This window comes from Opisthorchis viverrini (genome assembly GCF_000715545.1).
Source record: "Opisthorchis viverrini unplaced genomic scaffold opera_v5_162, whole genome shotgun sequence".
NCBI lineage: Eukaryota > Metazoa > Platyhelminthes > Trematoda > Opisthorchiida > Opisthorchiidae > Opisthorchis > Opisthorchis viverrini.
In genome coordinates this window covers 1,018,135-1,030,215 of record NW_008751818.1, presented here as the reverse complement: position 1 = coordinate 1,030,215, position 12,081 = coordinate 1,018,135, and the positions used below count along the sequence as shown (strand labels likewise).

The 12,081-nt window shown below is 42.1% G+C and overlaps 1 protein-coding gene across 1 annotated transcript in view; it reads left to right on the top strand.

Moving 5' to 3' along the window:
* T265_07216 (hypothetical protein) overlaps window positions 1–12,081 on the top strand; it is a gene marked incomplete at both ends in the record, with an annotated part of 67,874 nt that overhangs the window by 52,606 nt on the left and 3,187 nt on the right. The window contains one exon of the mRNA XM_009172672.1: window positions 8,200–8,252. Coding sequence (XP_009170936.1) covers window positions 8,200–8,252 — 53 coding nt within the window. The remainder of the gene's footprint in view (window positions 1–8,199; window positions 8,253–12,081) is intronic.

Below are 12,081 nucleotides of genomic sequence, written 5' to 3'. Positions count from 1 at the left end.
GGACGGCTAACAGTTCGGTAGTTTGATCATCCGGCAATCTATCGTTTTCCCGTTGGATCCTACGGCCAGTCAGTGTGATAGGGGGAGCCGATGTCAATTGAACTGTCGACAAACAGATCAGGTGATTTACAAGTCTCATATTTCAAATGGGTTGGCTCAGTTGCATTCACATGAGAGTTTTGTCAGTTTACAAATCTTAACGGCACATCCGACCGACACTGGATCTTGGCACACCCCCTAACGATTTTCTGCTGAGCATGACTCGGATGTGTTGGGGCAACGAAACTGCTAGATGCATTCCTTCTCCAAGACTTTATTACGGAACAGTGGTTGGGTCGAATACTGCAAATGAGTTCATGATGCACTACTTTCCGTCTAAGTAGGGTTGAATAGTAAGTGATAGAAAGGTGGCAAGTCTAATAAACTGAAAATGTTTTTGTGACTTCGCAATGCCGATTTCGGTTACAGCTGACAGACTTGCGAACAAGTAGTTGCTGTACCGTACCCAGACAAAACCATAGTGGATGGGACCAAGCTTGCAAAGTTTTGCATCTCTGGTTCGACGGTCGTTAGTGGCAGTGTGACATAAAAATGCGCGAAAATCAGTTTTTTTTAAAGCTGACAGCACTATAGGTAAGGTATTATTACCGTTTGAAAAGTAATATTTACGTCTGATACTCTCATGGGATTCATTCTACATTAAAGTGGAACAGATCTGCAATGCCCTTCAGACTACCTTGCTGACGAAGATTGTCCACCCTCGTGCAAGGCGTTAGTAAAATATATTTGTAGGTCACCGATGTCTATGCATTTATAAGCCAATGATTTCCATTCTTCATGAAACATGAAACCGACCGAGTGAATCTTTGTTGCAGTGGCTCACGGTACACGATTTCGGTTACAGCTGACAGACTTGCGAACAAGTAGTTGCTGTACCGTACCCAGACAAAACCATAGTGGATGGGACCAAGCTTGCAAAGTTTTGCATCTCTGGTTCGACGGTCGTTAGTGGCAGTGTTGACATAAAATGCGCGAAAATCAGTTTTTTTTAAAGCTGACAGCACTATAGGTAAGGTATTATTACCGTTTGAAAAGTAATATTTACGTCTGATACTCTCATGGTACGTAGCGGGATTCATTCTACATTAAAGTGGAACAGATCTGCAATACCCTTCAGACTACCTTGCTGACTAAGATTGTCCACCCTCGTGCAAGGCGTTAGTAAAATATATTTGTAGGTCACCGATGTCTATGCATTTATAAGCCAATGATTTCCATTCTTCATGAAACATGAAACCGACCGAGTGAATCTTTGTTGCAGTGGCTCACGGTACACCTTATGATGATACGTAATGAAGCATACAAGTGTTAACACACCGCGCTAATCTTATTTTGGTCATGTGACAATCTGATTCGTTTACTTGCCCCAATGTCGGCACGTGACCTAGGTCCCTAGTTAGCTTGAAAATACACTTTTTATCTGAGACGATTTTGCGTCAGCAGGCTGAAGAGACTGATTACACGGTCATTTTAAATTCACAGCATTTCATCTTTTACGTCAGCCCACGCTACTTAAGTGAGACTGAAAACAATAGGTAAAGGGATGTACGAACATGACGCGGTCCGCCTTTCGGGATGGGGATACATGAACTTCGGTACAACCGACTGGATACTGCAAGAAATGACATCTAATCGACGTTGGTGATAGTGGCATTCTCATTATAATTCCCTACAATTCAATCGCCCGTTTTGGATGCGGTTACCTCACTAGTTTCTTCTTTTCTTCACTTTAAGGCTCCAGTTGTTATTGCCTAAAACTTGTGACTGTATGGAAGTGCAGCATCATTGCCGGCAATGATTTTATCTCCGATGATGGTGATTACTAACATCTTGACTTACTTTATTTCAAAACGTTTACTTTACTGAGTCTGTTACGTTATCCGTTGTGAGAAAAACACTTATTTTTTTGTTGTTGGAGAAAATGATATATGGGATAGAGCAGGGTATTCTTGTGAAGAAAACTGCTCGATATACTGCATTATATCGAATTTATCATAAGTGAGATACGAGGCGTCCTTTGTGCGGCGCGTTTGGGTGGAGAATATCATAAACGAGTGATTCATCTGAGATTCATTTGAGTCTCCCATCAAAATGAAATTGGTGTGCGAATGGATGCAGACACAATCACATACGATCACCCAAACTACTGACTGTAGGACGTCTTGGGTTGTATATACTTGAGAACGGGGCGCAGAATTTGTTCCTTTAAACCCCAATTGCCCTAACTTTTAATCTAATCCATTCGTTATACCAGTTTTCCTTGTTCACATAGGTGGTTCGGGATGACCGCGGATCTAGTGAATAACTCAAAGAAGGGGCTGTGTTACATGGTACACTCAACACGGCACAGAATTAAGGTGTTCTCTAATCTGAATTAGCAAAAGCTTGCTACCGTCGAACAGTCACTCCCTGTTTACCACATCTATAATAGACCCAGAATCTGTATTTAGACATCCATGGAAATAATTATTAAGGCTGCCTCAAAATGCCTTCTCACTCCTTCAAAAGCACGAAAAAAAGTAGCTCATAGCGCATTTGGCGAGCTTTAACTCAACAAATTCAATTTTTATCTAAATAGGTTTGAGCATTTTTGATTTGTCAGGAATTTTAACTTAGTCCAGTTAACTTAATAAACAACTATTCAGACAGGAATTTTTTTACTTATTTTGGAAAGATACAGTGGGACACGTATGGTTCTGATATTTGCTTGCTGTAGCAAGACATAGCATCCTTCAAAAGAGCATAAATTTGGAGCCGAACTACCGCGTGGTCTACCTGGATTTCTATTACCTTCATCCGGTTCAAATCAAGCTTATTCGTGCAGCGGCGATAGATTCTTGTGTCGAAAAATTGGGCAAACTATAATTTCTGTGAAATGACAGAAAACCTCAGCATACGAACCTCACAAACGTCTGCTTCGTATTACCTACTCAGCGACAAACGTATGGCAACAGGACATTCGGTTTTCTGCTTGATAGTATATTTCATGTTCAAGGCGATGAAATCTCATTTCATACGCAGCATTTGTCTTTTTAAAACGAAAAATGATCCACGTAGCGCCTTTGAAGGATTTTTATTTTAGTTATTTGTCGAGTTCTTTGTTGTCCTTTCAAGCGTTTAAGTCCATTAGGTCTTCAAGCAATACAATGCTTTACACTAAATAGGTGAGTAAACTTACTCAATTAAACTGGCTCAATTGCCTGATCTGTCGCATAGCTTCTTCACTGTTTAGCGGTTTCGCACTTTCTCCCCCTGTAGTATTCCCTCGCTTTTTATCGAAGCATTACACTTTCAACTAGGACATGAAATTTTTCAAGTAAATCCGCTGAAAAGTAGGCCGTAAACTTGCTGTCGTGTGTGATGCACCACGGTCTTCGGCACCCATACGACAGATAAGCATTTAAGTTAATTTACCTCAAACTAAAGCTGTACCTCATCAACGAGCTTTTGTCCAACACAAGGCAAAACAGAAACTGGAAGACTCTGAAAATCTTTGTCCTAATTCCGACATTCTTTTGTCTGAAAATCCAACCGCATTATTGTTGCGAATGTTGGAGATGCCTGACGCTTCTTCTTCCTGGCCCTACCATTTGCAAACAGCCGTTCATATAAGATTTCCTGCTGCAGGCAGCTTGTGTCCATTACCAACCCCTGAAAGTTTACACATGGTATGTTGCTTATACTTCGGGCAAAGGTAGTTCGTATGAGTTGCTTCTACAATGGTCTAAGTTCTTTTCCCGCGCTTTTTCTCACCATTATGCGGAGAGACATGTAAACGACAGAACTGTACCTCGGTATCAGTTAATCAGTACATTTCATTTGGCCCTAAAGAATGTCTCTAATGGCGATGTTGATATTTATTATGCTTGTGGTGTTGACAATGATGATAACGATGATGATGATTAGGGATGGAACTACCATCATTCGGTGTATATGGTTCATTCGTCCTGTCATGGGGAACGAACTGCTGGTTTTAAAATTCACAAAAGACCAGCTTTTAACCTTACGCTAGAAAAAGAAATAATGTTCGCTGATTACTCCAAATAAAGCCCGAATGACACTCCGTCTGGTGTGCAACTTAACCGATGTTGCGTAGGCTTTGCTCACCTACAAGCACATTCTGTTATATGCCTGTTTCAAGTGATAAGGTACTAATCCCTCTTTTGTTTATGGGACTTACTTCTTTCGAAGGAGGAAATGCTCTTGGGGAGAAAACTACATTTTTCAGCTCATGCATTAATTTTATCAACAACACGGATTTAAATGGTGAACATCTGCCCTAGAGTTGAAAATCGACTGTCCATATTTTGAGTTACAAAATGAATGTGCGCCCTGTAAAGAGACCTGTTACGCATTAGATCATTACAAATGAAGTTTTTTCATATGGGGCAGAATGAGATAACACTTACGTGCAAATAATGACTCCAGTTAGTGGTTTATTTGTCGCTCCTGAAAACTGTATAGTCGTGTGCTCTCCGTTCGTCTTTTGTATTAGATCTTGTCTGTGAACTTCATTAGCGTAGATAGGCTAAACCAGCTTTGGGCTAAATAGAATGTGAAACACTGTCATCCTACGGATTGAGAACGGGGAACACTCAGAAAGGGGCAGTTCCAAAGCCATCGGGGTGTTCAGCGGCATACAGCTGATAAAGCAGCTGGGAAAATCTAGACGTCTGAATCACACGGCTCATGGGAAAACTAGAGAGTGGTTGATCGCACCGCTGTTAACTCACACACAGAAGAGAACACTATAGCCAAACGGAGTTAGTCATTACACTGCCTGGTCCGTATGGTGGCGGCAACCGCCACGTGACTGTAGCGCTGCAAGCTCAACGCGGTAAAAAAAAGGTATCCTTTGTGCTAAAAAGTCGTACTAAATAGACGATTGATCACAATGTTATCTGCACTACTAAAAATAAACCGAATTCAACTCTTACTCCCAAACACAGGCGCAGTTAGTACTGGTCTAATTTATTTCGGGTAATGAGATTAAGATCATGAAAATTCACATTCACATTGTGGCTCTCTTGACCCACCTGAATTATTGTTTTGCAAACGTCTCCTCAGCAGTCATGGAGATACAACTAGCACTTTGCTTCCCGCTGCACTAAAAAACCATTGTAAACTTATGTGATCTGGATTGTGTGGCGTCGGTAATGACTAGTCACCTCTGGCACCGTCAAAGGTTCAGTGGTGTAGTTGTTGGTGTGTTCGCTACGCCACCAGTGTTCTCTTCGATAGCAACTCAGCCGTTTGGTGTTGCCAGACAACCATCAAAGGCATTTTGAACTCTTGTCCTTCAAGGCTTCGCTACCAGAGTGCCCTCTTTCGTCAGTAATCTCTGTGTGAGCCGTCAACAAAAATACGACCAAAGTCTCTGCAACACCAGCCAATTTGCCACCTGGTCTTACATGCGGAGTCCCTTGCACCACACAACCCTCGATTTTGGTAGAGAAGGCTGATGCATGTTGACCTGACTATTTCTATTCTCCATTCCTATCATGTACTTCGGTCTCCTAGTTCACGATAGTGAAATTGGCATCCTAGCAGCTTCGCTTCAAGCTACTGGTGCACGGCTGATTGTCTTTCATTGAGAAATGTAGAGATTGTCTCAAAACTAAGATTCTCTTCATTCAGCGGCCATGTCCAAAACCCAGAAAGCGGCTGTAAGGCGCTATAGTATCTGCTGTACGTGAGCATGCCTGACGGAGCATTCCCCCATCAGATGTGAATTTAAGCCACTTAACACAGCATTCCTTTACGTAGCAGCATGCATAAGTCAGGGGCTGCGTGCGTCAATACACGGTATTTCAAGACCGCCTAGGGTGGCAGAGAATGATTATTCCGAAAACATGTATTTCAGTTTTGATCGCTAGCCTCCATATCCGTCCCTCCAGTTTCGCATCCTTGACTCAGTTCACAGGTGAATCAGACTGGTGTGTAGTAAACATCGAATCTGTCGTTTTACGGTCCGCACAATAGCCACACTGTTTTTTGTGGTCATCGGCTACATCGAATTCAGCAGTCAAACTATTGAGAAGGACGCACGACAATAAAGCAGAGCTTATCATGTTGATGCAATTATAGCTGTTGAGTGAAGGGTTGCTTTGTTTTCCACTAAATAGCGCCAGGATCGGAATAAATCTGAAGTTCAGAAGAGACATTACTTTATTCCGGATTGCTTCGGTCAGATGATGTAGTGTGCTGACTGTTAGACTGTCATAACCGAAGAACTCTAATGCAATCATACCCACTCGAAATAATTCTTAATTTAAACCTTAAAGTTATACCCAACAGTCAGATTTGAGCTTATAATTGACTGTTTCAGCTTCCGTCGTAATAAACTACTCTCTACAACCTATCCAACTGTCTTCAATGCAGTCAATTTGGTGAACCATGCAGTTTCGCTCATTTCACAGTTTTTACCATCTTGGCTTGCTACCGGGATGAACGGCACAACAAACACACCTTGCTGCTTCCTGCAACCATTAGCCTGTTCCAACCGTTAGAGCGTCCGGGATACCTTCGGGCGATTTGTTTAGATCATGCGGTCAGCTTTTCATGTCTTAGGTGTAACCGCGATTGCAAGCTGTAGTTTGAAATGCCTTGGAAAAACACCTGAACCACGTTGACACACCAACGTTCCAGCCCTAAGTTCATTCAGTTCAGGTAAAAATGGGCCATTTCAGTATGTAAAGATTATTATCTGGCTCTGTACGACAAGCTGCCGATCTATTCCAGAGGTGGGTTTCGGCAAGTTTCGTGTGAGGTGCACTTTTGGTAATCTGGTTTCATTGTCTCAAGATCACTGCGTTGCGCGGACTGATCCATATAACAATGTGTTGTTGTTTCGTGAAGAATTTGGCGTTAATGCTGGTAAGTAGCACAGGACTCGAGAAAGCACTGACAATTTGGCAAACGTGTTTCGATCGCTGAAGTTGCACAGCATGGACACGACCGACCGATGCGCTGTGGTGATGAGGGCCTGTGATCCCGTGGGTAGTATTTCTGTTTGTCGTGCTACGGTGAGCGCAATGCCGCGCCGTACGGCACTTATAAACCAATATAAGGAGTCATAAGACAAAGCGTAAAATGATTTTACCAGGATATTCATTGAACATTTGCTCAGTCATAACATTGACGGCCGGTCTGAAATGCATCTTCTCTATTCATTGCTTTTTTAACGATGCACCCGGGATTACACTGTCCTCCACCATGGCGGACTGCGTTCCACTAAGGATCAGAATATCTTATCTTTTGAGTCATTTGCAGCTAGCCTGCTTGCACGATCGTCAGTCCATCTGTCCTTCTTATCATCATGTATAATACATAAATGAGAGTGGAGAAGTTGAGAGTCAGCCTAAAACTCCAAATTGTTACCCATCTCGTCACCAGTTGAGTCCAAGATGTTGGAACTTTCCGCCAGGTAATGTCTAATGTCCATCAGAGAAAGTCTAACTGTTTCCTGGTATGACAGTAAATTGAAATTCGCGTGTTCTTTATGTGTTGCCACCTTTACTGTTACTTGAGGATCTACTTAAGCAACCTAATTCGCATTATAACTTGGTCAGCACACCTACTGTGATTGCAGCCAAGGTTGGTTGATAAGAGAAGGATACGTACCACAAAATCCCCAAAACCCAGCAAGTCGCTATTCTAACGACCGATTGCCAAACAAGCGACTGTAGAAGAACTAAAATTTATATCAGGTACTTATCTGGAATTGTATATGGTGTGGCATGTTAGCAACCTGTGGTGGAATTACCTGGATTGTAAATTTAGATGTCCCGTCTTAAGTTCTAAAATTTTAAACAAGTCGGCCAAGTGGATCACTCTACTGGATTTGAGTAGCCGTTTAGCAAAAGGCTTGGTTATTTAGACGCGATTCGCCGAACTCTCACAATGATAGATTATTTGCAATGGGCCGCACCAGTTGATTTCGAAAGTTATGTGGTTGATGGTAATCGTAACTCGGGAGATAGTTTGGAATGTTTCCTAGGATGTATTCGTTTGATCCTGAGATCCTCTGAGCTCAATCTATTATCAGCGTTTTCAGTGTGAATGACAGCACTTGTGTGATGGAACCAATAACCAATGTTTTCTTCCTTGACCCTCCTTTCCAACCACATCAATATTTAGGACTTAATGAGTGCAATACAGAACACATGGAAGGAATATCCTACCCGAGTGAAGTAAGTAGACAATGTCGAATATCTTCTGGCACTTGAAGTTTGTGAATATACTTCCGTTCTGTGTGGCGTGTTTTACAATTCTAATGCAGTTCTTAAAAAACTAACTTTGCTTTACTTTGAGATGACATCACTTCGGTTTGCTCAGGGATCAGCACTGGTGAGTTAGACGCTTAGATGGCGGAAATAAGTGATGCAGATCTTGTGCCGACCCCACTGAATGCGGTGCTCAATGTCAGATGGCATTCTGACTGAATAATGCACCGAGTAAATTTGGCAACCTTTTTCTTTGGGACATACTCCGATACGTCCCATGTAATGGCAACCCAAACCGCATGATTCCTATTCTCTGTCATAGACAATCTTTGGGAGCGACATGATGATGGCGATCCCATAAGTGTCTCTGAATGTTCCATCTAAGATATAAAAAGTAGAATTATTTGAAGTATTTCATTTCTTTCGACTTCCCCCTTAAACCTATTCGGTTAAGTTAAACGTTACTTGGTTGTTTACTTATATTAAGGATCGAGTTATCCTCTTCATAAATTTGAGGTGCATCCTCAAAGTAGTATGTTATCAGGAGGAAGTAATCTTGAGCACCACATTACAAGTCTTGGGTAGTCTGCCAATCACTCAGCAAGAGTATAGCTTGGCTAATTACAAAATCTTGCATTAAACATACTTTGTGCAGCCAGCTTACACACACTTTTCGGGTTACACAGGTTACTAATCAGACATAAAGCTGACGTTTCTAGCACTACGAAAACGCTCGTTTTATTTGCTTGTCAGATTTGACACCCCACTGCCACGCTAATTGTATAATAAGATGTGCTCAATCAGGATTTCACCCTGAATTTGAGATTCATCCATGGTGATGTGCAAGGGAGTGATGCATGAAGGTAATCACAAGTAGTGCGCCTTTATTGAATTTCTGGGACCAATGCAACCCATCATCCTCTGGACATTAGCTCAACATTGTATCATTCGGCCACGAATGGCTGATCAGCAACTTGACTAACTCTATTGCAGACAGGGAGTGGCACCACTATCCTTCAATCACTCTCCTCACGCCGCGCGACTGACTCCCTGAATGACGACTAAAAAAGGATGGTTTATGCAACTAACTGGGCTTTTCCACATTACACTTTTTGAGTAGTGAGGGGCAATTTAAACAGCAACGAAAGATCTCACATTTGGTAGTTTGGTATGGTGGATTCCAAGTATGTTAAGTATGTACGGTTATGAGCCTCCAGATCTCCCAGCGGTTATGTAATGTCTGGTCCACTGAATGAATCAACGCAATTCATTTTGTACTCGCGGTACATCATGTATTGTCATGTCGGAGGGCGAGGATCACGTCACGTCCTCCTATTCAGCTGTGAAAGTACTTGAGCTCCATGTGGAGAATTCGTAACATCCCATTCGCCTTTAAATCAGCAAAAAAATTATTAGTGTTTGAAGAAAGCGCCTGTCGCTCACGCCACGTCTCACTCACACCACGATCTCTCGTTTCTTGCGTCAGGCATTAAGGCTACCATACTTGCGTTAGACTGCGTGTATGGTGTATGTGTATGGTCTTTCACAGTTTACTCTCTTGTGTGCCAGCACCTGATGACTTGACTTGTTGGTTACCGTGGGAGAATGCGCGCTGGTTGAAGTAATCAATCAAGCTTGTTGTGGACCTGGAGTGGTAACTGGAGTATCCTGTTCAGTACACACACAAACATGAGTCCTACTCATAACCTTCCAGCAACTTTAGAACCAGTACAAACCAACCTGCTTCATCTAGTTTGTTTTCATTTCATCATCAACAACCAATCGACCAGGCCCTTGGAAATGTTGTGTTTCATGAAGTTTAACCTCCAAGCGGATTTATTTTTAGTTTCCTTATCCGAGTTATTTGCACTATCTTGAAACACTGGAAAATCTGTGGTGTAATGAATGGTAATTTCAGTCGCCTGACTACAGTAAGTATATCGTGACATCAGAATTGTACTTAGCTTTGAGATTACAGTCGGCAAATTGTCGAATTCATCTCAAGCAAACTACCCAGAATAGTGCTGCTGCTATATTTGAAGTATGCTACAATTTATTTTACCCGAAACGCCGGATAGCTGTAATAAATGTTCTGGAGTATATACCATAATCTGGATGGCTGCGACGAAGGCCCTACTAGGAAATTAAGTAGGGGTGCACCATTGGATACGGTATAAGAAAACGCAAAATATGAAGTATTAACAAAATACACCGGTTTGCAAAAAAAATTTGGTTCTGCAGGATAGTCACCTGGAACTCAGCTGAATCTCTCTCTAATGGATCTGAAAATGCATTGCTCTGTGCGGGATTTACATCTGGTGACGGTATGTACGCTCTCTTAATAACGGACGGATGCGTAGCGCTGATAACCTCAATTATCACCACTCTCAGTCACTGTTTAGTGGACACGCATAAGCCGGTGCTACTGCTGCGCTGTACAGGCCCCTGTGAGCTGGTTCATTGCATGGAAGATTATACAATTTTTATGCTGTCTCATGATACCATTCCTCTATATACCCGATTCTGTAAGAGACGTGTGGTGAATTCCATCTTACAGATAAATGGTCCTACGGTCTAGAATGAAACCGAATTTATGTTTTGTGCGAGGTTTCTTTTAGGCTTCTTGAGGATGTCTACAAATTAAAGTTTGGCCCTAACAATGCACAGCAGCCTCCGCCAACAAGAACGACACCAGAGATAGCTTTTTTTGTTAGCTGGATATACAGCATGTCAGAAATAGTTTGAGGATTAACGCACAAGTGATCTTTCATTTGTCAGGCAAACAATCAAACATCAGTGTCGCACTGAGAGCATATCCCGCAAGGATAGTCGATGTGCTTGAAAGTTGAGATGTTACTTTTTCTTCAATAGTAATCATCGGTATCTTATATCTTATGCATCTCTGGGGCATATGATTCTGATCCGGTTAACGGTTAGGTAGTATACCATTAGGAAACGAGTCACTGATCATCAGCGTGAACTAACTGCACCCTTCCATACACTGCCCACTCAGTTCTGATTTAAGCACCCGGCGTTGTATATTAAGTAATCTGGTTAACAATGAGCATCCTACACGTTACATGAGTCTTCTTTGTAAGAAACCCGTCATTCGACAGGTCGAACAACATTGGATCGTCTGACTAAAATAAGTAACTAAGGGATGGGCGGCCATTTATCTTGTCTAGTTGTGTATTATCCACTGTGATGACACTGAAGACACTTTTGACCATCTCCCCCAGAAAGTCGAGTTTCCGTAAATAATCCTCAGAAGAAATAGATATACAGAAAGTGGGTGGTATTCTGATATGGCTTTTTAACTCCATTCAGGTGAATTGCACTAACCTGCGCTATTTGAACATATGAACATCTGGATAGCGAATGCAATTTTCACCAGCTGAGGTGGTGTGTAAAGTTCGTAACCATTTTACGTATGAAGGCAAGCGTTAAGGTGATAAAGGAACGTGCTCGCCGGACTCAGGCATCACCATTTCCCCAGTGAAGAGTGCAATTTCTTCAAGGTAGCACATGCAGTTGTCGGTGGAGCTGGGAGCAAAACAGGGTCTTTTGAATGCAGGCAAACGTCTAGTAGGGACTGCAACTTCCGACTACTTAGGAGAAGGTCGTACACAGATCTCACGAACAAATGGTTCCTGAGAGCAAAACACGTGGAATCTAGACAAAAAACACTTTATACTCCCTTAGTCGGAAAAAGGCTGCCTCGCTTAACTGACAGTTTCAGTCAGCCGTTTTATGGAGGTCTACATGAGAATTTCTCGATTTCATTCACTTAACCGAG